At 44.6% G+C, this 25,620-nt stretch overlaps 1 protein-coding gene across 1 annotated transcript; it reads right to left on the bottom strand.

The window, feature by feature from the left end:
• Positions 1-1,008: 1,008 nt before the first annotated feature.
• Positions 1,009-20,460, bottom strand: LOC115208161 (nuclear distribution protein nudE-like 1-B). Its single transcript, XM_029776018.1, has 9 exons — positions 20,352-20,460; positions 15,346-15,442; positions 9,753-9,906; positions 6,464-6,612; positions 6,050-6,186; positions 5,387-5,560; positions 4,993-5,090; positions 4,579-4,745; positions 1,009-4,324 (listed from the first exon to the last, which is right to left on the bottom strand). Exons 2-9 carry the CDS (start codon positions 15,429-15,431, stop codon positions 4,234-4,236), a joined length of 1,056 nt encoding a protein of 351 aa, XP_029631878.1. The 5' UTR covers positions 15,432-15,442; positions 20,352-20,460; the 3' UTR covers positions 1,009-4,233.
• Positions 20,461-25,620: the final 5,160 nt, after the last annotated feature.

The raw sequence follows: 25,620 nt of genomic DNA, 5'->3' as shown, positions 1-25,620 counted from the left end.
TAACCCCTAACTTGAGTGGAGTCTTCACCAATGCCAAGAAGGGCCTATCTTCTGCCTGCCTCCACTGAGTGAGAACAGCTGCAATTTGTACCACTAGGCCCCCTGCACCACGTCCTTCCCCGATACAGTAGTGGTCGGCAGTGAGCTGCACAGCTGCAGCTTTCTGTCCTTCATTACTGGGGAAAGGCCTAGATTCTAGGTTGGAGAAGATCCTACATCCATCTCATTAGATCAGAACAGGATGGATGCAAAATATATATAGTTGTTTTGCTGCATACCACACATTTTTCTACCCATATGATGTGGATCATTATCAGGTTAATTGACTTATAAGCTTCTGTAAAAACAATAACACCATGGTTGCAATAACACTTTAAACAAGTAGTTTGTAAATGTGTGTGTTTTGGGTCAACACTGGTAAGTTAACCAACCTTATGTAAATTAGACTCTGTCCCCTAGGATTTTCTTCTGAATAACTTGTCAGGGCATAGCATTTTCCAATCAGCTTCAGGCAACTTTGACGTAAGGCTTGATCACACCTGTAGTGACTACTTCTATCCGTCACGCCCATTGTTGTTGATCACTTGTTCACTAGATCATGAATATGCATAGCCATCTCACGACAACTCCAATAGTGTTTTTTCTCAAATTTGCCGGATGTCACATTTCCTAATTATATCCGTACACTTAACCTAAGCATTACGAAACAAGTATTTGATAAAAATAAACCTCATGTAGCAAATAATCAATTCAAATGTATGTTTACCAAATTCGACACATTGACCTTTATACAAAATCTCCTCACTTAGTGAGCTAAAGAAAGGCAACAACGCCACCTGCTGGAGAAGACTGATCCCTCTCGCTTCCTCTGGTTATGCATCAATCTTAACTGCGTCTCTCCTCGGCTTGTAAAAAAACCCCCAGTAATTTCACCAAAGACAGTACAAATTTCAACATGACAGCAAGAGGAGCCTACAGCAACCAGAGAGACTGCACGCAAACACAGAATGCCTATAGCCTGTTTACAAGGACATTTTATTTGATAACTGTGACAACAGTATTCTGGACATTTCCCTTTATATTTTTGGGCTACAATTGTCCCACTGTGTTTAGCAGATCTGTACAGTATGTGTGTTGGGGGTGTGTCCATCTGGAAAGAGACAGCATTGTGTGTTTGTAGCCAATAACAGTGGGAGGGTAACTCCTATAATACAGGTCTTTCTATCCTCTCAAACCAAGTCAGGAAAACATTACCTTTAGGGTCACTTTTCATCAGACTTATAAGCTGCATCATGAGTGATGTACAACAAAGTTTCAGTACTTACTTTTCAATATCTTTATTTCATTTTATCGAACGGACTGGACAACCAATTGTACATCATGATATGTGATCTTGGACTGATGTACAATAGTAAAACTCAGGTTCTTCATTTTAAACATGCCATAAAGACATCTGAAATAAATAGAACTGTAATAATGCCAAACGTTGGTATGTACAAATTTGTTAGACAGAGTTACCATGCTTAGTTCCAAACCTGTATACATGGGGACATAGCAACAGGCTGACAGAGCACAGAGTGATGTGGTAAAGGTGGGTGACATCATAGACCATGGGAGTAAGCAAGCACTCCAAATGATAGTCCTGGAATAGTTTTAGGACCAGTTTCCTGGACACAGATTAAGCCTAGTGCTGGATTCTAAATCATTCTGAATGGAGAATCTCCATTGAAAGTGTTTAGTCCAAGACTAGGCTTAAAGATGCACTATGCAGAAATCCCACCGCCATTTCCTGGTTGCTAGAATTCGAATTTCAACTTGTGAGAAAACAAGCAAGTATAGTGTAGAGAATCATTGTAGCATCTAAACCGCAGTGAAATATATTTTCCATAACCAAAAACATTGTATTTTCAGCAGATTTGAAGCTGGTGTACAAAACAGAAAGTAAAAAGACCCAAAAACAAAACTATAAAACAGGAAGCATAGAAAAATAACAGATCTACCACTTTCTTAGACTTGCTTTCAATGAAAATAACAGATCTATAACATTTCTATGTAAATTTGGTCAGGTCACCCAAAAAGCTATATATTGCAGCTTTAATCTGTGTCCAGGAAACTGGCCTTAAGGCTTTTCATTTAAGGCTGTGATAGGAGGGAGCACTATTAACCCCAGATGAAGATACAGGCAGAATGGGGGATGTAAAATAAATCATAAGTGAATATCAACGACAGAGACCAGGAAGAGGCATGTCATTCTGAGATGAGGTTCTCTATTACAAACGTTTCATCGACAGGACAGGAGCCAACGTGACAAAATGGTCACCAATAGCAATTTGCATATTAGTCAAAGATGAGCATTTTTAGCCTGATTAAAACTAGACTGAGCAGTCCCCTCATGGTGAACACAGCATTCAGTCTGGTTTAACCAGGATAGGATCTAGTCTAGAAAAAGGGATGAGCGTGACCCACTGTTAGATAGCTCTAGGGTGAGGTTTCCCCTAGGTACAGATCTAGGATCAGCTTCCCCTCCCCAATCCTAACCTTAACCATTAGTGGGGTAAAGGGAAAAACTGACCCACGGTCAGCATCTAAGGCAACTTCACCCTATACCTGTTAGATGGTTGGACTGCTGGGTTATTGTTGCTGGATATTCTGTTCTGCAGGTTATGGTAGACAGGATGTTAGCTGGATAAGATTCGACCATCAACAGGTGCACAGTACAGGACAGTGTAATATATATCTCAATGTGAATAAGTAAGTTTTGTCTGACGCTCTGCTGTGCTCAGGGTTGACTTGTTTGTCTCTATAAGCAACAGTTTTGTCTGATACTAGTTACGCATCAGAATAGGGAAAGGGGATTATTTTAACATGGTGCCAACCTCATGTAAAAACACAGCCATCCATCCAAGGCTTGTATAAAGTAGTAAGGACTTAGTCTTTCCCTGAACATCACCGGTCATCCATCCCAGGCTTATATAAAGAAGGACTGAGTCCAAAATGACACTATTCCTATGTAGTGCATTAATTTACACCAGAGCCCCATGGTCCCTGGTCAAAAGGAGTGCACTACATAGGGAATATGCCCCATGGTCATAAGGAGTGCACTAGATAGTGAGGGTGCCATTAGGACAGTACAGTCTGTGGTGAAGCGGACCTAACTTCATTAATGAAGAGGACAGCAGCTGATGTTTCCAGGCTATTTAACATGGAGGTCCATCCCTCCCTACCAGACTACAGATGGTCCACCAGCTGACCGGTCTGTTCTGTCTGGTCAGCCCACATCCACGACAATAGGGACTTGAGGGTGCATCTCAATAGTATGAAGTGGTTTCCTCATCTTCTCTCCTTTCCCTCCTCTGCACTGATGGGAAGGAAATTACAGGTGAAAGCTCATTTCTGGTAGAGATAGATCATCCACATTGCTTTTACCAGTCCTGTTTTCTCATTCTCTCCAAGACTAACTGGACTATTGAGAGGAAGGAGAGGAGATGAGGCTATTAACTGGGCTATTGAGATGCAGCCCAATAAGAGAACATGGTTCTGATCACAGGCTGAACACAGTAAACATTAATTCAGTCATTCTTCTGAACATGGGGGTTAAGGGTCATCAACTCCATCTGACCCCATAACATAAACATTGCATCTTAAAGCATACATACAGTAATGATGAAATCATCTAACTTTGCAAAAAGTCCCTTTTCATTTTTAAATACAACATTGTAAATATAAATTATTTGTAATTGTGCAATTCATTCAGAGAAGAAAATAAAAGGTTAAGAGGAAGGAAGCTGCAGTCCGTTGGGGACATTTGTCAGGTACAGTTGCTGTTATATAGCTGTTATAGAGTGAAACTGATAAACTGATGGAGACAAAATGGAGACACTCCAGAGCACAGAGGTCACCAACACATCATCCACATGAGCAAAGCTCAGGCAGAGGCATGTGCCTGTATGTTAAATACACACAAACACACTCAGCATCCAACCCCACCCCACTCATAGGTGAGTGAGGCCTTTTCAATCATTCAGTCAAGTGTCTCTCCCACACACACACACACACACACACACAGTAACGGTTCTTCAAGTGTTCTCTCCTCTCAGTGTTCTGCGGGGCATACAGGAGTTGTACAGAGATTTGGTGTGGGGGGGGTTTGGGGTGACGGAGGATGTGAGGTTGGGGTGAAGGATGAGGGGTACCCTTGTTCTGCGGGGAGCTTGTACAGAGGTTGGGGCCATGCTAAACGGTGAGAGGCAGCATGCCAGGAGGGGAGACAGTCCGGGGTGACGCCAGGGCAGTCAGGGTGCTGGGGTCCAGTCCATTCACAGCCCTGTGGGGGACAACACCAGACAGAGACAAACCAAGAAGACAGAAGTTAGTTCATTCACAATATCAAATAGAAAGCTGTTTGGGTATTCTCTACATACTCTGGTTAGACCAACTCTGATTAAACATGGGAGAGTCCATTCAGCCTGTCACTTCTTCTACTGTCTCGGAGCGAGTCACACGAACACTGCAGACAGGAAGTCAAGCAGAGAGATGGATCAGTAGGAATACTCCTGCGAGAGAGACAGAGCAACTCACGTTTTGTCGTAGTAGGTGGTGTGTAGTGAGTGGGAGAACTTGGTGGCGTTGCTGTTGATGAGGTTTCTGTTCCCAGTGATCATGTTGGTGGATGACGTGGAGTAGGTTTTCCTCACTGCCTGGTCCTTGGCAAAGTTCCTACATGCAGCCAGCTTGGACTCCAGCGCCTAAGGACAGACACACATGGCCTACATTAGACTAATCACAAGCTGTGGATTCTGTTGTAACCTTTAATTCAGGTCAGACACCTTTCCAATATACTCTGCTGTCAAGAGAGGAGACGGAAGCCAAACTGTTGGGTTCACTCAAGAAGAGTGTTCATAATGTTTTGTCGTCAACATTAGCTTCATAGAGGATGGATACATAGCAATGGCAATGGAAAACATTGCTACAAGAAACAAGTCTGATATTTACCCCCACTTTTCTAAGAAGGTCCCCAACAATATTAAGAGCAGAGATTCTTGCTGATGGGGTCAGAGGTGAGCCACCAGGCCCACAGCCATTTGTTAACACTGTAGAGAGAGAGAGAGGAGAGGAGATAAAGAGGAGCACATGACAGATACCTAGAAACTGTTTAACATGGAGGTACAGCTCCAAAAGTGAAGGAACTAAATAACAGACCTGGGTTCAAATAGTATTTATATACTTTCAAAACACTTTGAGCATTTAATTGAGTGCATGGAGGGACTTTTGAGACTCTTCCATGGATTCCATTGTTCCCGGCAAGCTCAATAAAGCACATGTAAAGTATTAGAGAGAAAACACTATTTCCACCCAGGTCTGTTAGAAGACACGGCTGTTGACCTACCTGATGATTTAGGGTTGATGAACGGGTGTTCCATACCCTTCCCTACAGGGGTGACAGGCAGGGACAGGGAGGCCTGGACAGCAGAGTCCATCTTGTCCATGTCCAGGGTAGGAGAGCTGGGGGCTGACATCCTGTCTGCAGTCCTCTCCCTCACCACCATCTCCTGTCTCAGGTCTGGGGGGGGGGGGGGGGGGGGGCAGATAGACAGACATGAGATAAGCACCAATACAGACATGATAACAGACATGACATTCTGTCTGCAGTCTTCTCCCTCACCGCCAGCTCTTGTCTCAGGTCTGAGGCATCAGTCACACCAATACAGATTCTACCTAATGGATAGAGCAGTGTTTCACAACCCTCTCCTCAAGTACCAGCCAGACAACTATTTCATATACTCCAGTACTATCACTACATCTGATTACACTGGTCTACTATCATCAAGCCCATGATTAGTGGGGGACAGGGAGTTTAGGGGGACAGGGAGCTTAGGGGGACAGGGAGTTTGGTGTTATCCCCATCCATACCGCTGGCTTCATCCTTCAGTCTCTGTACTGAGATCACTAGACTCCTTCTCATCCAGCTGACTTTAATACAGCCGTATTAGACATAACAGAAAGGGTAGGTCTGAGATAGAGGTAGGCTAGGTGTTTCATGTCTTCATACCTCTGGCTTCATCCTTCAGTCTCTGTACTGAGACCAGTAGAGACTCCTTCTCATCCAGCTCACTCTCCAGGAAGGCATTCCTCTCTATGGCCTGGTTCAGACGACCCTCAAAGTCCTCCAGAGATACGATGGTCGCCCTGAGGGAGGGAGGAGGAGAGGAGTTGGGGTGGACAACGGTTAGTAGCAGAAGCAGTATCTGTGTGGGTTGGATAACTGGGTTAACACCTTTACAAGTATTTCACTACACCCACAATGACATCTGCTAAATATGTGTATGTGACCACTACATGTGATACTGAGGCACAGCTACCAGCCAGCATCCACTTAGCCTACAACCTAGGCCTGAACTCAACTAAAACATTTGAATGGCTGCGTTAGTAACGTTAGTTTAGTTCTACTGTGGTATATAGTGACCTCTTGGCTCTCTCCAGGTCATCGTTGGCCTGCTCCAGTTCTCTGACGTATTTATGAAGCTGTTCCTTGATTCCTCTGGTCTGTCCCAGGTCATCCTCTAACATGGAGACCTGCTTATAGCTCTGAGCATACTGCTGCTCCAACTTCTCCTACAGGGGGAGAGGAGGGAGAGAGAACAACGTTCAGACAACATGGAGAGCGAATGAGTGTGTGGAGATGGTTGCATTGATGACTGAGGTGAGCGGTGGAAGGGAGTGTTGACATGCCAACTTTCTTAATGTTAACATTCTCAGTGTTCATAGACTCTAGAACTCCTTCGTTCTCTGGCGAGGGGTGAAGAATGGCTCATAGGTGTCAGAATCAAGTAAGCCTAAGGTCTGGGTCAACAGCAAGGATAGCCCCAGCTCTACGGCCCCAAGCTCTACGGCCTCACATGAATCATAGTCCTCCATGGCCCGATCATAGAACTTTAGCTTCTCTAGTCTACTGCACACTCACATGTTGCGGCCATATGTAGTCTAACAGACTAACACACATCAACATGGTTATCCCACGGACAGAAGGAAATGGTCATGAAAGACAGCACCTCATCATAAAGAAGCATGTGTTATTTTATCTCAGTGCTCTACATCCTGATTAGCATCATGTTCTATTATCCCATTGATCTACATCCTGATTAGCATCATGTTCTATTATCTCAGTGCTCTACATCCTGATTAGCATCATGTTCTATTATCCCAGTGATCTACATCCTGATTAGCATCATGTTCTATTATCTCAGTGCTCTACATCCTGATTAGCATCATGTTCTATTATCTCAGTGCTCTACATCCTGATTAGCATCATGTTCTATTATCTCAGTGCTCTACATCCTGATTAGCATCATGTTCGATTATCCCAGTGATCTACATCCTGATTAGCATCATGTTCTATTATCCCAGTGCTCTACATCCTGATTAGCATCATGTTCTATTATCTCAGTGCTCTACATCCTGATTAGCATCATGTTCTATTATCTCAGTGCTCTACATCCTGATTAGCATCATGTTCTATTATCTCAGTGCTCTACATCCTGATTAGCATCATGTTCTATTATCTCAGTGCTCTACATCCTGATTAGCATCATGTTCTATTATCTCAGTGCTCTACATCCTGATTAGCATCATGTTCTATTATCTCAGTGCTCTACATCCTGATTAGCATCATGTTCTATTATCCCATTGATCTACATCCTGATTAGCATCATGTTCTATTATCTCAGTGCTCTACATCCTGATTAGCATCATGTTCTATTATCTCAGTGCTCTACATCCTGATTAGCATCATGTTCTATTATCTCAGTGCTCTACATCCTGATTAGCATCATGTTCTATTATCTCAGTGCTCTACATCCTGATTAGCATCATGTTCTATTATCCCATTGATCTACATCCTGATTAGCATCATGTTCTATTATCTCAGTGCTCTACATCCTGATTAGCATCATGTTCTATTATCTCAGTGCTCTACATCCTGATTAGCATCATGTTCTATTATCTCAGTGCTCTACATCCTGATTAGCATCATGTTCTATTATCCCAGTGATCTACATCCTGGTTAGCATCATGTTCTTTTATCCCAGTGCTCTACATCCTGGTTAGCATCATGTTCTATTATCCCAGTGATCGACATCCTAGTTAGCATCATGTTCTATTATCTCAGTGATCTACATCCTGGTCAGTGATAAAGCTGGCCAGCACTAGTGATCTAACCAGTGATGTGCTGGTCAGCCAGCCAACACATGCAGCTCTCTCTCTCTCTGGCAGGCAGCAGGGGCATCCAGGAGTGTGGCTTTACTCTGACATCCAGATGTAGTTGTTGAGCCCTGTTTCCAGTCCCTGGTGAATGGGTGATGTTAACTGATGTTCTGGAACTGTAATCCAGTGTTTGCCGGAACCGAATCCTCAGGAACAGCGTTTGCCGAAACCGAATCCTCAGGAACAGCGTTTGCCGAAACCGAATCCTCAGGAACAGCGTTTGCCGAAACCGAATCCTCAGGAACAGCGTTTGCCGAAACCGAATCCTCAGGAACAGCGTTTGCCGAAACCGAATCCTCAGGAACAGCGTTTGCCGAAACCGAATCCTCAGGAACAGCGTTTGCCGAAACCGAATCCTCAGGAACAGCGTTTGCCGAAACCGAATCCTCAGGAACAGCGTTTGCCGAAACCGAATCCTCAGGAACAGCGTTTGCCGAAACCGAATCCTCAGGAACAGCGTTTGCCGAAACCGAATCCTCAGGAACAGCGTTTGCCGAAACCGAATCCTCAGGAACAGCGTTTGCCGAAACCGAATCCTCAGGAACAGCGTTTGCCGAAACCGAATCCTCAGGAACAGCGTTTGCCGAAACCGAATCCTCAGGAACAGCGTTTGCCGAAACCGAATCCTCAGGAACAGCGTTTGCCGAAACCGAATCCTCAGGAACAGCGTTTGCCGAAACCGAATCCTCAGGAACAGCGTTTGCCGAAACCGAATCCTCAGGAACAGCGTTTGCCGAAACCGAATCCTCAGGAACAGCGTTTGCCGAAACCGAATCCTCAGGAACAGCGTTTGCCGAAACCGAATCCTCAGGAACAGCGTTTGCCGAAACCGAATCCTCAGGAACAGCGTTTGCCGAAACCGAATCCTCAGGAACAGCGTTTGCCGAAACCGAATCCTCAGGAACAGCGTTTGCCAAAACCGAATCCTCAGGAACAGCGTTTGCCAAAACCGAATCCTCAGGAACAGCGTTTGCCAAAACCGAATCCTCAGGAACAGCGTTTGCCAAAACCGAATCCTCAGGAACAGCGTTTGCCAAAACCGAATCCTCAGGAACAGCGTTTGCCAAAACCGAATCCTCAGGAACAGCGTTTGCCAAAACCGAATCCTCAGGAACAGCGTTTGCCAAAACCGAATCCTCAGGAACAGCGTTTGCCAAAACCGAATCCTCAGGAACAGCGTTTGCCAAAACCGAATCCTCAGGAACAGCGTTTGCCAAAACCGAATCCTCAGGAACAGCTTTGCCAAACCGAATCCTCAGGAACAGCGTTTGCCAAACCGAATCCTCAGGAACAGCGTTTGCCAAAACCGAATCCCCAACCATTTCACATATTTGTTTAATTCTAACACGAAGAGGCACAACATTTACCTTGAGGTTATCCAGCTCACACTTCAGTGTTTGGTTCTAACCCCTCTGTCTGTGGGTCTATGTGTGTGTGTGTGTGTGTGTGTGTGTGTGTGTGTGTGTGTATGTGTCCGTTCCTGCGTATGTTACCTTGAGGTTGTCCAACTCGCTCTTCAGTCTTTGGTTCTCTGTGTGCAGGTCTCTGATGCGGTGTTCAGCCTGTCCTAGCTGGGCCTCTAACTCCGCCTCCAGCTCTCTGCTCCCTTCCTGGAACTCCAACAACTCCTCCTGGGCCTCATGGTAACTGAGGAAGACACGGGAGAAAACGGACTGTTACACACAGTCACACACATCCACTACCATACCGTCTCTCCTGCAACTCCACCAGCTCCTCCTTGGCCTCATGGTAGCTGGAGGACACATGGGAGGGACTGTTATTTAATGATCAATTGTGGTACTAATGAGTGGTAGTCACATCCCCTGGACAGTCAGACCTAGGCCTATCCTGTGGTCAGTGGAACATGTCTGAACACACCCGGTCTCTTAACTCATAATATCCTGTCTCCAGACCCCTTGACCCCTCGCCCCTCTAAGAACACACTGAACAGCAGCAGGCATATAGGAGCCATCTGTATCCTCTAATGACAAACCCCTGCTGAGGTCTCAAAGCTCCATCAGACCCGAGGTACTGTCTGTCTCAAAGCTCCATCAGACCCGAGGTACTGTCTGTCTCAAAGCTCCATCAGACCCGAGGTACTGTCTGTCTCAAAGCTCCATCAGACCCGAGGTACTGTCTGTCTCAAAGCTCCATCAGACCCGAGGTACTGTCTGTCTCAAAGCTCCATCAGACCCGAGGTACTGTCTGTCTCAAAGCTCCATCAGACCCGAGGTACTGTCTGTCTCAAAGCTCCATCAGACCCGAGGTACTGTCTGTCTCAAAGCTCCATCAGACCCGAGGTACTGTCTCAAAGCTCCATCAGACCCGAGGTACTGTCTCAAAGCTCCATCAGACCCGAGGTACTGTCTCAAAGCTCCATCAGACCCGAGGTACTGTCTCTGGACTGAGGTCTGATAGAGCTTTGAGACAGTCTGTATTCAGTCTATATTCAGACTCACTGGACTGTGTCCAGACTTACTGACCCACACAGTATGTGCTAGATACAACCTAGTAATACAGTCCAGTAATATCTACAGATAGACCTAGCTGAAAGGTCTGGACTCCTGGATTGTAGCATAGCACCTTCTCTTGTCCCATGTGGCTGTATATCAGTCTATCATCCGTCTGTCCATAGACATAAAACACCTAGAACTTAACGTCTGTCTGGTCATAGATGTAATGGAACTAGAATGGTTCTGCATGGCCCCTGACTCATCTGTCATGACAAAGGCCAATGCCATGCTAGAGCTGAATGAATGCAGACTTTCCATGCCCTTCATTCAGTCAGGTGACTCCATTGAATTGAATTAGAAGGGTTGGTTCATGTGTGAGAACCTAAGGCATGGTATACTAACCTGGTAGCCAGATATGTTAGCCTGGACCAGGATCTGTTTGTGCTGTAAAATAATAACATGCCATTTAGCAGACACTTATCTTAAAGTGACTTACAGTCATGCGTTCATATATTTTACACATGGGTGGTCCCAGGAATCGAACCCACTACTCTGGCATTACAACTGAGATACAAAGGACCACTGTTTTTGCATGACAAGGAGTTGAGATGATCGTACAAACAGATCTGGGACCAGGCTACAGATACATAGTTCCACTGACCAGGGATGACCCTTGGAACAGAAAAGGTCTGAGTGACACACACATTAACAGGGTTCGACAGCTCTGGGGTCAGTTTAACTGGCAGCCACTGCTCCATCCTTGGCCTTACTGGGTTTCCCTGCTCATTCCACACACAGTTACCGTACCAGAAGCACACACACACACACACGGTTACCGTACCAGAAGCACACACACGGTTACCGTACCAGAAGCACACACACACACACACACGGTTACCGTACCAGAAGCACACACACACACACACACACACGGTTACCGTACCAGAAACACACACGGTTACCGTACCAGAAGCACACACACACACGGTTACCGTACCAGAAGTACACACACACACACACACACACACACGGTTACCGTACCAGAAGCACACACACACACACACGGTTACCGTACCAGAAGCACACACACACACACACACACACACACACACACACACACACACACACACACACACACACGGTTACCGTACCAGAAGCACACACACACACACGGTTACCGTACCAGAAGCACACACACACACACGGTTACCGTACCAGAAGCACACACACACGGTTACCGTACCAGAAGCACACACACACACACACACGGTTACCGTACCAGAAGCACACACACACGGTTACCGTACCAGAAGCACACACACACACACACGGTTACCGTACCAGAAGCACACACACACAGTTACCGTACCAGAAGCACACACACACACACACACACACACGGTTACCGTACCAGAAGCACACACACACGGTTACCGTACCAGAAGCACACACACACACACGGTTACCGTACCAGAAGCACACACACACACACACACACGGTTACCGTACCAGAAGCACACACACACACGGTTACCGTACCAGAAGCACACACACACGGTTACTGGAATGACTTCGGTTACCTTCCCTCTGACAACATCACTGTTTTCAGACATTTTTACATTTACATTTTAGTCATTTAGCAGACACTCTTATCCAGAGCGACTTACAGTAGTGAATGCATACAATTCATACATTTTTTTCTCCGTACTGGTCCCCCGTGGGAATCGAACCCACAACCCTGGCATTGCAAACACCATGCTCTACCAACTGAGCCACACGGGACCAATATACATCATAACATATCAGACAATATGACCAAAATACCACTGTGTACAAACAAGTATTTGTATTTATTATGGATCCCCATTAGTTCCTGCCAAGGTAGCAGCTACTCTTCCTGGGGTTTATTATGGATCCCCATTAATTCCTGCCAAGGCAGCAGCTACTCTTCCTGGGGTTTATTATGGATCCCCATTAATTCCTGCCAAGGCAGCAGCTACTCTTCCTGGGGTTTATTATGGATCCCCATTAGTTCCTGCCAAGGCAGCAGCTACTCTTCCTGGGGTTTATTATGGATCCCCATTTGTTCCTGCCAAGGCAGCAGCTACTCTTCCTGGGGTTTATTATGGATCCCCATTTGTTCCTGCCAAGGCAGCAGCTACTCTTCCTGGGGTCCAGCAACATTATGGCGGTTATATACAATAAAAAACATCACATTACACACCAGATTTCGCAACACATTAAGTGTTCACACTCAGGTCACTACTCTACAATACAAAATCCATGTATACGTGTGTGTGCATAGTGCACATGTTGTGTGTGTGTGTGTGTGTGTGTGTGTGTGTGTTAAATAGGCGTAAGTTAGAATATCAAATTTTTTGTGTGTGTGTGTAGCGCAGCCATCTGGGACCTCCTCATGAACACACACTAGGCCTATACTCTAGAATGTGTTGTGTCAACACTGACAGGGTCTGGCTCTACAGAGCCTGGGAAAACAGAACCACTTGAACATGTGCAGGACTGTAGGACTACATCATTCTGAACTAGTAACATAGTTAATAGTGTAGACCTGTATCATTCTGAACTAGTAACATAGTTAATAGTGTAGACCTGTATCATTCTGAACTAGTAACATAGTTAATACTGTAGACCTGTATCATTCTGAACTAGTAACATAGTTAATACTGTAGACCTGTATCATGTTGATCTAGTAACATAGTTAATACTGTAGACCTGTAGCATTCTGAACTAGTAGCATAGTTAATACTGTAGACCTGTATCATTCTGAACTAGTAACAGTTAATACTGTAGACCTGTATCATTCTGAACTAGTAACATAGTTAATACTGTAGACCTGTATCATGTTGATCTAGTAACATGCTGGATATAGGCTATATCTGTTCTAGAACACCCTGCTGGATATAGGCTATATCTGTTCTAGAACACCCTGCTGGATATAGGCTATATCTGTTCTAGTACACCCTGCTGGATATAGGCTATATCTGTTCTAGAACACCCTGCTGGATATAGGCTATATCTGTTCTAGAACACCCTGCTGGATATAGGCTATATCTGTTCTAGAACACCCTGCTGGATATAGGCTATATATGTTCTAGAACACCCTGCTGGATATAGGCTATATATGTTCTAGAACACCCTGCTGGATATAGGCTATATCTGTTCTAGTACACCCTGCTGGATATAGGCTATATCTGTTCTAGTACACCCTGCTGGATATAGGCTATATCTGTTCTAGTACACCCTGCTGGATATAGGCTATATCTGTTCTAGTACACCCTGCTGGATATAGGCTATATCTGTTCTAGTACACCCTGCTGGATATAGGCTATATCTGTTCTAGAACACCCTGCTGGATATAGGCTATATCTGTTCTAGAACACCCTGCTGGATATAGGCTATATCTGTTCTAGAACACCCTGCTGGATATAGGCTATATCTGTTCTAGAACACCCTGCTGGATATAGGCTATATCTGTTCTAGAACACCCTGCTGGATATAGGCTATATCTGTTCTAGAACACCCTGCTGGATATAGGCTATATCTGTTCTAGAACACCCTGCTGGATATAGGCTATATCTGTTCTAGAACACCCTGCTGGATATAGGCTATATCTGTTCTAGAACACCCTGCTGGATATAGGCTATATCTGTTCTAGAACACCCTGCTGGATATAGGCTATATCTGTTCTAGAACACCCTGCTGGATATAGGCTATATCTGTTCTAGAACACCCTGCTGGATATAGGACATATCTGTTCTAGTACACCCTGCTGGATATAGGACATATCTGTTCTAGTACACCCTGCTGGATATAGGCTATATCTGTTCTAGTACACCCTGCTGGATATAGGCTATATCTGTTCTAGTACACCCTGCTGGATATAGGACATATCTGTTCTAGTACACCCTGCTGGATATAGGACATATCTGTTCTAGTACACCCTGCTGGATATAGGACATCTGTTCTAGAACACCCTGCTGGATATAGGATATCTGTAAAAGTGACACCAGAGTCATATTCAATAGAAACCAAACGGAAGAAAAGGGACTGAAACGGGGAGGTAGGCTACTACCTGAACCAGTACAATAAGAAATGCTAATTTTCCTTCCAAGTGTTTTCCATTACAAGACATTTTGCTACGGTGTGCACTAATGATGACTCCCCAGCACTAAGAACAACTAGACCTAAACTTACTCGGCCTAATTTGAGCCAATGAGTCCATTGCTTCCTGTGTCGATGGTAACTTTAACAAAGGCCTATAGAGGAACAGGCCATGTGCCAGATGATCACATGACTGTTACAACATAACCTTGTTATTCATCTTCCAGTGTTATGAGCAAACATAAAAGCTTTGCATTATGTAACAGAGCCGAGAGCAAGCCATGTGGTTTTCTGGTCATGTATAATTATATTACTGAGAAGATGTCAAAGTGAAAGATTGTGCCTAGCTTGAGTTTCAATTTGGAACCTAGAGAGAGAGAGAGTAGTTCAACAGATACAATGACAAACTTCTGAGTCTAATCTTCTGAAACTCAATGTTTGACCATGTATAAATCAATGAATGATTTTGTTAAATGAGCTGAGTAGCCTAGATCAGTTGACATGAACATACCTGTTGTTATACTTGAGGGATAAGGCCTTCCAGTAGTCAATCTCTTGGTCCTTTGAAGTGAATGTTGGTATCATGTCTGTGTCCATGGTAGAACAACCTGAAGAGGAGAACATCATGATCACCTGAAGCTAGTTAAAGACAGACGTATCCTGAATGTAGGCCGAAACATTTGAATGGCAGAAAACCAAACAGGGTTTATTCTTACCTAAGAAAAGTAGCAGACTAATTCATTGCAAAAATATAAAAAAAAGTACTTAATCTTATGCTCAGGCTGTCTGTCAGGAGTCTGGCTGGCCTGTCAGGAGTCTGGCTGGCATCACAGTTATTCAAGACCCACTGACTTCAATTCAGCCTCCCTCCACCTCTCTTCTAAAAACAAGGGCCTGCCACACTGACCCAGCAGCAACACCTGGGTGACAACCAGCCATTTGGTAGGCCAACTCCTCAGTAAGGAGATGTAGGATTCCCCCAGTAGGCCCCACAGAGCCCCTTCATACAGACCAGGGCCTCCTCATTAAAACTTCTAACCCTGTTTTTTTGACATGGGCCACAGCAGACTGGACATGTTTTCAAAAAGCTTCATTCACTTCTATTCATGGCCATTTTGTGTGTTGAATGCCAATCACAAACACATGGAACAGAAGTAGTGTGGAAACCCTGAGCAGCAGTGTTATGAATGAAGCTGTGGTTGGGCCAAAGCCACCTCAGAGGGAGGATGTCTACCCTGCGATTAAACGCGCACACGTCCGTTTGGTCCAGTGTGTGTGTGCTGTGTGAGGTTGAACAGCAGGGAGTCCCCAGCCCTCCCAGTAGCTCCAGGAATAGGCAAGGCTACTAGTGATCATCTCTGGTTAAGAGGGATTTCCAGCATGCATGGGTCAGTCGCTTCAAACTGTCCCAACACAAGCACTCTAAAGTTACACTGTGCAGAAATCGCTCCTCCACTTCCTGGTTGCTAAAATTCTAATAGATTGCCTAATTTCAGTTTGTGACAAAACAAGCAGTCATTGTGTAGAGAATCATTGTACCATCTAAACCGCTGTGAAATATATTTTCTGTAAGCAAAAATATAGTATATTCGGCTGTTTGAAACTGGTGTACAAAACCGAAAGTAGAAGACGCAGAAACGAAAATTCAGAACGGGAAGCACAGAAATAGAACAGACCTACCGCTTCTTAGACTTGCTTTCAACGGGAATGACGTATCTATAACTCACATTTCTATGTGAATTTGGTCAGGTCGCCCAAAAAAGTGTTGTAGCTTTGTGACATGTTGTAGCTTTAACAGACGGATGGGTCAGCAGCCTGGTCAGCCACCCCAACACCAACAGCAGGCCAGCACTCTAACAGACGGATGGGTCAGCAGCCTGGTCAGCCACCAACACCAGCACCATCCTCTATACTGCACTCTGCTTAACAGAATGTCAAATGGCTTTTAATTCAGTTAACAAGGGAGAGTCATCTGTCAGTTAGACAGGTCCCAGGGGTCATGGGGTCAAAGGGAGAATAGCTGTTCTCTCTCACATTACTCTAGGTGTATGTATGGTATGCAGAGCGTGCGTGTGTGTTATGCAGCTCAAGAAACTGTGTCGTTACACCACTACTACTAGGACTCGCTCAGGAAACTGTGTCGTCACACAACTACTACTGGGACTCGCTCAGGAAACTGTGTCGTCACACCACTACTACTGGGACTCATTCAGGAAACTGTCGTTACACCACTACTACTGGGACTCACTCAGGAAACTGTGGCGTTACACCACTACTACTGGGACTCACTCAGGAAACTGTCGTTACACCACTACTACTGGGACTCACTCAGGAAACTGTCGTTACACCACTACTACTGGGACTCACTCAGGAAACTGTCGTTACACCACTACTACTGGGACTCACTCAGGAAACTGTGGCGTTACACCACTACCACTGGGACTCACTCAGGAAACTGTCGTCACACCACTACTACTGGGACTCATTCAGGAAACTGTGTCGTTACACCACTACTACTGGGACTCATTCAGGAAACTGTGTCGTTACACCACTACTACTGGGACTCATTCAGGAAACTGTCGTCACACCACTACTACTGGGACTCATTCAGGAAACTGTGGCGTTACACCACTACTACTGGGACTCACTCAGGAAACTGTGGCGTTACACCACTACCACTGGGACTCACTCAGGAAACTGTGGCGTTACACCACTACTACTGGGACTCACTCAGGAAACTGTGGCGTTACACCACTACTACTGGGACTCACTCAGGAAACTGTCGTCACACCACTACTACTGGGACTCACTCAGGAAACTGTCGTTACACCACTACTACTGGGACTCACTCAGGAAACTGTCGTTACACCACTACTACTGGGACTCACTCAGGAAACTGTCGTTACACCACTACTACTGGGACTCACTCAGGAAACTGTGGCGTTACACCACTACCACTGGGACTCACTCAGGAAACTGTCGTCACACCACTACTACTGGGACTCATTCAGGAAACTGTGTCGTTACACCACTACTACTGGGACTCATTCAGGAAACTGTGTCGTTACACCACTACTACTGGGACTCATTCAGGAAACTGTCGTCACACCACTACTACTGGGACTCACTCAGGAAACTGTGGCGTTACACCACTACTACTGGGACTCATTCAGGAAACTGTGGCGTTACACCACTACTACTGGGACTCACTCAGGAAACTGTGGCGTTACACCACTACTACTGGGACTCACTCAGGAAACTGTGGCGTTACACCACTACTACTGGGACTCACTCAGGAAACTGTCGTCACACCACTACTACTGGGACTCACTCAGGAAACTGTCGTTACACCACTACTACTGGGACTCACTCAGGAAACTGTGCAGTACACCACTACTACTGGGACTCACTCAGGAAACTGTCGTTACACCACTACTACTGGGACTCACTCAGGAAACTGAGTGGGCCTGAGGAGAGTGTCAACAACACCAAGGTGGAGACTGAAGCATGGGGATGCAATAACTGGGATTGTTTACTGAAGACTGGTTTTGATACTGTCAACATAGCATAGTCTAAGATACTAGCTGAACTAGGCTAATGATAGTATAGCTAACATGATGACCTTAGCTGAACTGGGCTAATGATAGATCATCATGTTAGCTATACAATCATTAGCATGGTTCGTCAAAGATCATCATGTTAGATATACTTAGCTGAACTGGGCTAATGATAAATCATGTTAGCTATACTTAGCTGAACTGGGCTAAAGATCGTATAGCCAACATGATGTAATGTTATTAGGCTATCACGTGAACAACACGTCCATTGAGGTGAAATCACAGTCAGAGCTATGAGAGAAGAAGGTTCGAAAACTTACGTCTCTCCATTCATCCCTTTATCACAGAGAAGCAAAAGACTTGAATGTGAGTCTCAATAACAGACTAGCTGTTGTTTCCTTGGTGATAAATAAGACCAATCTTTAGGTTACACTCAGCTGACAGTAGTGTGTTGTGTTCCTTTACAAACAGCAAACCAGGATATGAAAGACAGCACCAGGTTCACTCACTGACAGTGATTTTCAGCACAGAAGACTCAGCTTCAGGAAAACGTAGACAGATGTTTTTCTCTGTTTTTGTACCCATTCCAGTGCAGGCATGTTGGGTGGCATCCTGGTGTGCAGAACACATGGGCTCGTTTCCCAAATGGCAACCTACTCACTATTAAGTGCACTACTTTAGACCAGAGCAGTGAGCCCTGGTCAAAAGAAGCACACTATATAGGGAATATGGTACAATTTGGTTCACAGAATGTAGATTCTACTACCAAGCCAACAGCAGAGGAACCATCTGGTTATATTTACCCATGGCTTAGAGCAGGGCAGGCTAACTAGCCAACAGAGGAAGGTAGTGGAGTCTGTGGTTTTCCTGTCCACTCTCCTTTTGGCTTCCTCTTTTCCTCTGATGCAGATGACATCTCTCTGTCTGGCTGTTTAATAAAGAGTGAGTGGGTGACGCACTACGCGGGCTCACACCAAATTCTCTGTGAGTTACGTTATTTCCAGGAAACTAAAATCCTCCCACTTCCACCAGAGGTCTGGGATAGGCTATTTGAGGGTGTAGGGCTCCGCTGTGTGTAGCAGTGTGTATAGGTAGGATGTGCAGCCGACCAGGCATACTCCCTGTTGTGACGTCCAGTCTCAGAGGAACAGTGGTGGTGAGACCCTGGAGAATGCCCTATTTGGTAGAGATCTTAGACCGTTTTTATACTAGCTAACTGCATGTGGCTACCGGCTAGCACCATTACATTGGCTTTCAGAGCAGCAGGTTAGACTCCAAGGAACAAAGCTGTAGCTACAGTTTAGGTGAAATTCTTACTGTATGTAGAATTAAGACATCCACCCCTATGATGATAAGCAACATTTACATTCCCTGAATATTTGGTGGCAAGAAACATTCTAGGCTAAATGCCACATTATTACATTAGCTAAGATCAACTGTATTTAGTTTACAGTAGTCGGCTGACCATGTACGGTCAGTGAAGGACAAGGTGAGGCAGAATAAATAGGACGTGGTATACACAGGCAACGAGACCGGTAATCACTCAGTCCTAACGTTAATCACCTCTAACTGGTTCAAGGGCTGAGACCGGCTAGTAACGTTAGTAGTAACCGGCGTTTTGCTTGTCATACGAAACCACCACCAGACAACACAAAATGTCAACACTGTCTGATACTGACTGTTTGTTTCCACACAGTAAAACATGTGTAACTAGTAAGCCAGAAAAGGAAACAATTAGCTCGTCAATATCACAGTGTCGCCAAATCAAATATAATTATTAGCTAGCAAGACTAGCATGGCACCAAACGGCAAGTTCAACAACCTATTTTCAACTGTCACTGGTTTGGTGAGCCGCTGGCTGCTCGTCGTTCAAAGCTCGCGAAAGTCGAAAACACAGGTTAACCAGCTAGCTAGCTTTTGGTAAAGTAACCAACGTAAATATGTAAATCAATGTCCTTACCTGGGCATGTCCAATCCGTGTATCTGTCTCCAGATTCAGTTACAGTCGCCACATCTTCTGACCTGGACTGTCTTCATCGAAATGACTGTCTGTTTAGAAAACGCCAACGCGACTCTCGGAAGTAACGTAGCTTCCGAGGCGGTGGCACGTAATGAAATCATACGTACGTCAAATGTGACGCTCCAGGGTTGGACCTCTAATTTGCCTCGTCCTGACCACAAGGCGGCGCTATTATGCTAAGAAATTAGTAATGCAGTGCAGTCAGATGATGTGTCGGCAGTAGCCTCCATAGAGCCGCATAGGGCCTATCAAATCCTCATTCACAGGCAGCCTAGAAATGAATTTAATAAGCTAATAGTTGTAGCAATACTGCACTTCCCATAGTAGCCTGTTGCGAGTATTTCGTATTTGAGTGGATATAGCCAAAATGTTGTTGTATTCAGTGGGCCAGTATTTATTCTATGTTTAGCTTATAGGCTATGACCTTACAAAAAAAGGGTTGCAGTTTTGAAGCTGCAGTAAACATGTATTTGTCTCTGGTATTTTGGACGCAGTAATTGCAGAATAACTGCAGTGAGTTATACTGCACTGTAACTAACTGCAGTTGCACTGGAAAAATTACTGCAGTAGAAGAACTGTGTTATTTTGTACACAGTATTTGCAGCATACTGCAATTATACTCACTCTAACGGCAGTTATACTGCAGACTGACTGCAATCTTTTTCGCAAGGGTGTGCACCAATATCAAATGAATTACAAGGCATTTCTATGAAGTCAACCTCAATAACACATAGCTTATCTGTTCTGTGGGTCAGACTTCATGGTTTGGAGAATGGTGGGACATGACTGTCACTGGAATTACATCTGCAGTGTTCTTTCTCAAACATTCCAAATCCTGTTTGGCTGATTTTGTCGCTCAGGGGAAACTGAACGCACTAGAAGAGCAGCGAGTCACACAGGTGTAGCCTATGGGTATAGATGACAGCCCTCCCTGAGAGGGAGACACTGCCCTGTATGGGAGGAGTGGCATGTGTTTTGGTTTCACTCAGCCAGTGCAACAGACCTTCAGGCAGGTAGGTTCGGGATCCTAGCCTATTGAAATCAGCTTTATTCTCGCTGTTGGAACTATAGTCAAATTTCGAGGCGCCAACAGCTGTTATTAGGATTATTGGTGATTCCATGGTGCACCACCGGTGTAGATAGCACTGCCAGGCAGCGAGTAAAGGCTCCAGGATGACACCATTCGACGGACATCAAGCGGAGGAACGGGACTCGCAGAGCCAGGAGGACTCAGAGTGTCCCGTGTGTTATGATAGTCTCTCCGGCACGGAGAGGACCCTGAGCTGCGGACACGTTTTCTGCCACGACTGTCTGGTCAAAACCTTAGTCAGTATCATCAGGGACGGCGTCATCAGAGACACCATCATCTGTCCCGTCTGCCGACACCTGACTTTCATCAAGAAGCAACAGGAGGTTGGGGTTCCTCTCGCCCCGGGGAAAGAGGCCGAGGAAGGAGGCAGGCAGACCTTGAAGGTCCCTGTCCCTCCACCAGCACCTGGTAACCCACAGCATCACCATGAAGCACGACGCGCGTCAGGGCATAGTAGCTCACCGTCTGATTCAAGTGGACTGAGCTGGATTGGGAGATGCTTTAGGTGGATTTCAGAGAGATGCAGGAGTCGACGGATACTATCACTGATCAGTCCCGACCACAGAAACTCTCAGATTTTCATCATCAGTGCCCAGGGCCGACCCATGGCTGATGAAGATGCGGTTAGCCTGGACACTATGTCTGTTGTTCCCCAACCCAACCGCAGGAGACGGCGAATCAGGATTTGCACAACGGCACGTTGCTTGGTCGTTCTGCTTGTGATATTCACACTGATGGCAATGGTAGCTGCCACACTTCCTTGGATTATATTGGCATAGCCCACAAAGCCAGAGCATATGGCTCTAGCATATGCATGGTGCGTCATTACGCACTACTTGATAGATGACCCATTTCTTGTTATTGTATGGTCTAATTTTCTCTTCTTCACTCATGCTCTCATGAAGACAATTTATTGCACTTAATTAATTGAAACATGTCATTTTGTCCATTCTGTCAATATATATTGTAGTGCCATATAGTTTGAACTTGCACAGTGTGTTTCTTGTATGCCTGTTTGTCCTCAATGACCTGGACAGGATCTAATTAAGTCACTGAATGAAACAGCGCTGGTTCAGTCACTCTGGTTTCTGCAATAAAGTTATATTTTATGGAATGACTTAGAGGAAAATGCATTGTCTTATTTCCTAAATGTATACACTTAATGATGGTGATTTGGTTAATAATGGTTGAAATATTGGTCCTAAGATCAAAAGAAAAGGAGGCCCCTGTGAACATGCCTCCATATTCACCCATTACCATAGGTCTATAACTACCCCTGCTCACCATATAACTGCCCCATATGTTGTTGGAAACAAGTCCTGAATAAAGAACGGTGAGGGTTGCAATCCCAGCACCTCTCATGGAGACCATTGTTGTGCGTTTCTGGTTGTAAGTTGTTTTACCTGTTTAATGAGAACTTCAGTGACATTTAAAAGTACAGGCTACAGTTACTTTATTAGACGGACTAGATAACCAACACATCATGTGCCAAAGTATCTTTATGTCCTACCGGCACATGGTGTATTCTGACAATGTGAACAGAGAAAGGGAGACAGACACAGAGACACATGAGAGGCACCGAGACAGAACGAGACACCGAGACACAGAGAGAAAGTGCGCTCTCAAATGCCTTCAGTATCCTCAGCAAATAATTCATGTGAGTCCCTGGCAGGTTGAAGGAGCAAGACCGACTTGCAGGTAAAGATGAGCATGGGTCGGGGATTGATTGCTGTAAAGAGAGACTTGGGGCAGGGGAACACTGAGGTGTTGTCTTACCACTGACGCTACTTAGAGGCCCTGCTATACCAACACCAGGGAGAGTTAGCTCTGCTTTCTCTATTGTGAAGGGAACAATGTGTACAGTTTATAATGGACAAGGAATGTACAGTATTGGAGGATCTGATACAGGGCCTACATAGTTGTGTAGGCTACATGGTGAACATAAGAGGTGTTGCATAGTCATATAACCTGTATATATATATGTGTGTGTGTGTTGTGTTTCTAGAGTTATAGTGTGTATATTGGGTCACTAAGTGAATGTACGTGAGTACATGAGTTGTAGTTATTACTAGTTTACTACCACTGTATGAGAACAACTTACCGTAAAGTGTTACATAGCAACTTACCGTAAAGTGTTACAGAGCAACTTAATGGAAAGTGTTACAGAGCAACTTAATGGAACATGTTACAGAGCAACTTAATGGAACATGTTACAGAGCAACTTAATGGAAAGTGTTACAGAGCAACTTAATGGAAAGTGTTACAGAGCAACTTAATGGAACATGTTACAGAGCAACTTAATGGAAAGTGTTACAGAGCAACTTAATGGAACATGTTACAGAGCAACTTAATGGAAAGTGTTACAGAGCAACTTACTGTAAAGTGTTACAGAGCAACTTAATGGAACATGTTACAGAGCAACTTACTGTAAAGGATTACAGAGAAACTTACAGTAAAATGTTAACTAGTTTATTATGTAAGGAGCAAGGTTTCTGAAATGTGCTTTATCAACGTCTCCATCCTCCATGTGTACTCTCTTTCCTCTGCTTGTCTAGTTGTTCCTGTTTTACTGGTTAGTTAGCAACCAGTAAAGAAGTGGGTAGAGAAGTGTAATAATGAATTTCAGTTAGTGACTCAGCATAATTGAGTAATAAAACCTACTCTTACTGTGAGAGTGGATTGTGACATTCTATTACAGAGACTTAATGTTCTTGTGTGAGAAATTAAATGATGTGGCATATCAAAATCAACTCTTAAAGTAAAGTTCTACCATAAATCCACAATGAATTAATGAGCATAAAACTAGAAAACATATTTTGAAACATTTTGAACATGGAAAACAAGTTATATTAAATATACGTTGTTGGTTTTTTGCGTTGTTGGTGAAATCAACAGTGTTCCTAGAATGATAACATCAGATAGGGATCTGCCTATTACCTTTGAATGACTACTCAAGGTCATTACCGAAGACCGATTTGGGGATTAAATACTGTAATAAACAATGCCTCTGTCTGGCACTTTTTATGTGCAGTCAAACGTTCCAGTGACGTATAAACTTTAGGAACAGCATGACACCGATACCACTGGTTATACTGGTGGAAAGTCTCTCGCTGATACCACTGGTTATACTGGTGGAAAGTCTCTCTCAGATACCACTGGTTATACTGGTGGAAAGTCTCTCTCTGATACCACTGGTTATACTGGTGGAAAGTCTCTCTCAGATACCACTGGTTATACTGGTGGAAAGTCTCTCTCAGATACCACTGGTTATACTGATGGAAAGTCTCTCTCAGATACCACTGGTTATACTGGTGGAAAGTCTCTCTCAGATACCACTGGTTATACTGGTGGAAAGTCTCTCTCAGATACCACTGGTTATACTGGTGGAAAGTCTCTCTCAGATACCACTGGTTATACTGGTGGAAAGTCTCTCTCTGATACCACTAGTTATACTGGTGGAAAGTCTCTCTCAGATACCACTGGTTATACTGGTGGAAAGTCTCTATCTGATACCACTGGTTATACTGGTGGAAAGTCTCTCTCAGATACCACTGGTTATACTGGTGGAAAGTCTCTATCTGATACCACTGGTTATACTGGTGGAAAGTCTCTATCTGATACCACTGGTTATACTGGTGGAAAGTCTCTCTCAGATACCACTGGTTATACTGGTGGAAAGTCTCTCTCAGATACCACTGGTTATACTGATGGAAAGTCTCTCTCAGATACCACTGGTTATACTGGTGGAAAGTCTCTCTCAGATACCACTGGTTATACTGATGGAAAGTCTCTCTCAGATACCACTGGTTATACTGGTGGAAAGTCTCTCTCAGATACCACTGGTTATACTGGTGGAAAGTCTCTCTCAGATACCACTGGTTATACTGGTGGAAAGTCTCTCTCAGATACCACTGGTTATACTGATGGAAAGTCTCTCTCAGATACCACTGGTTATACTGGTGGAAAGTCTCTCTCAGATACCACTGGTTATACTGGTGGAAAGTCTCTCTCAGATACCACTGGTTATACTGGTGGAAAGTCTCTCTCAGATACCACTGGTTATACTGGTGGAAAGTCTCTCTCAGATACCACTGGTTATACTGGTGGAAAGTCTCTCTC

This window comes from Salmo trutta, chromosome 1 (assembly GCF_901001165.1).
Source record: "Salmo trutta chromosome 1, fSalTru1.1, whole genome shotgun sequence".
NCBI classification, from domain to species: domain Eukaryota; kingdom Metazoa; phylum Chordata; class Actinopteri; order Salmoniformes; family Salmonidae; genus Salmo; species Salmo trutta.
The sequence above is the reverse complement of the archived record's forward strand: the minus strand, read 5'-3'. Positions and strand labels throughout refer to the sequence as shown.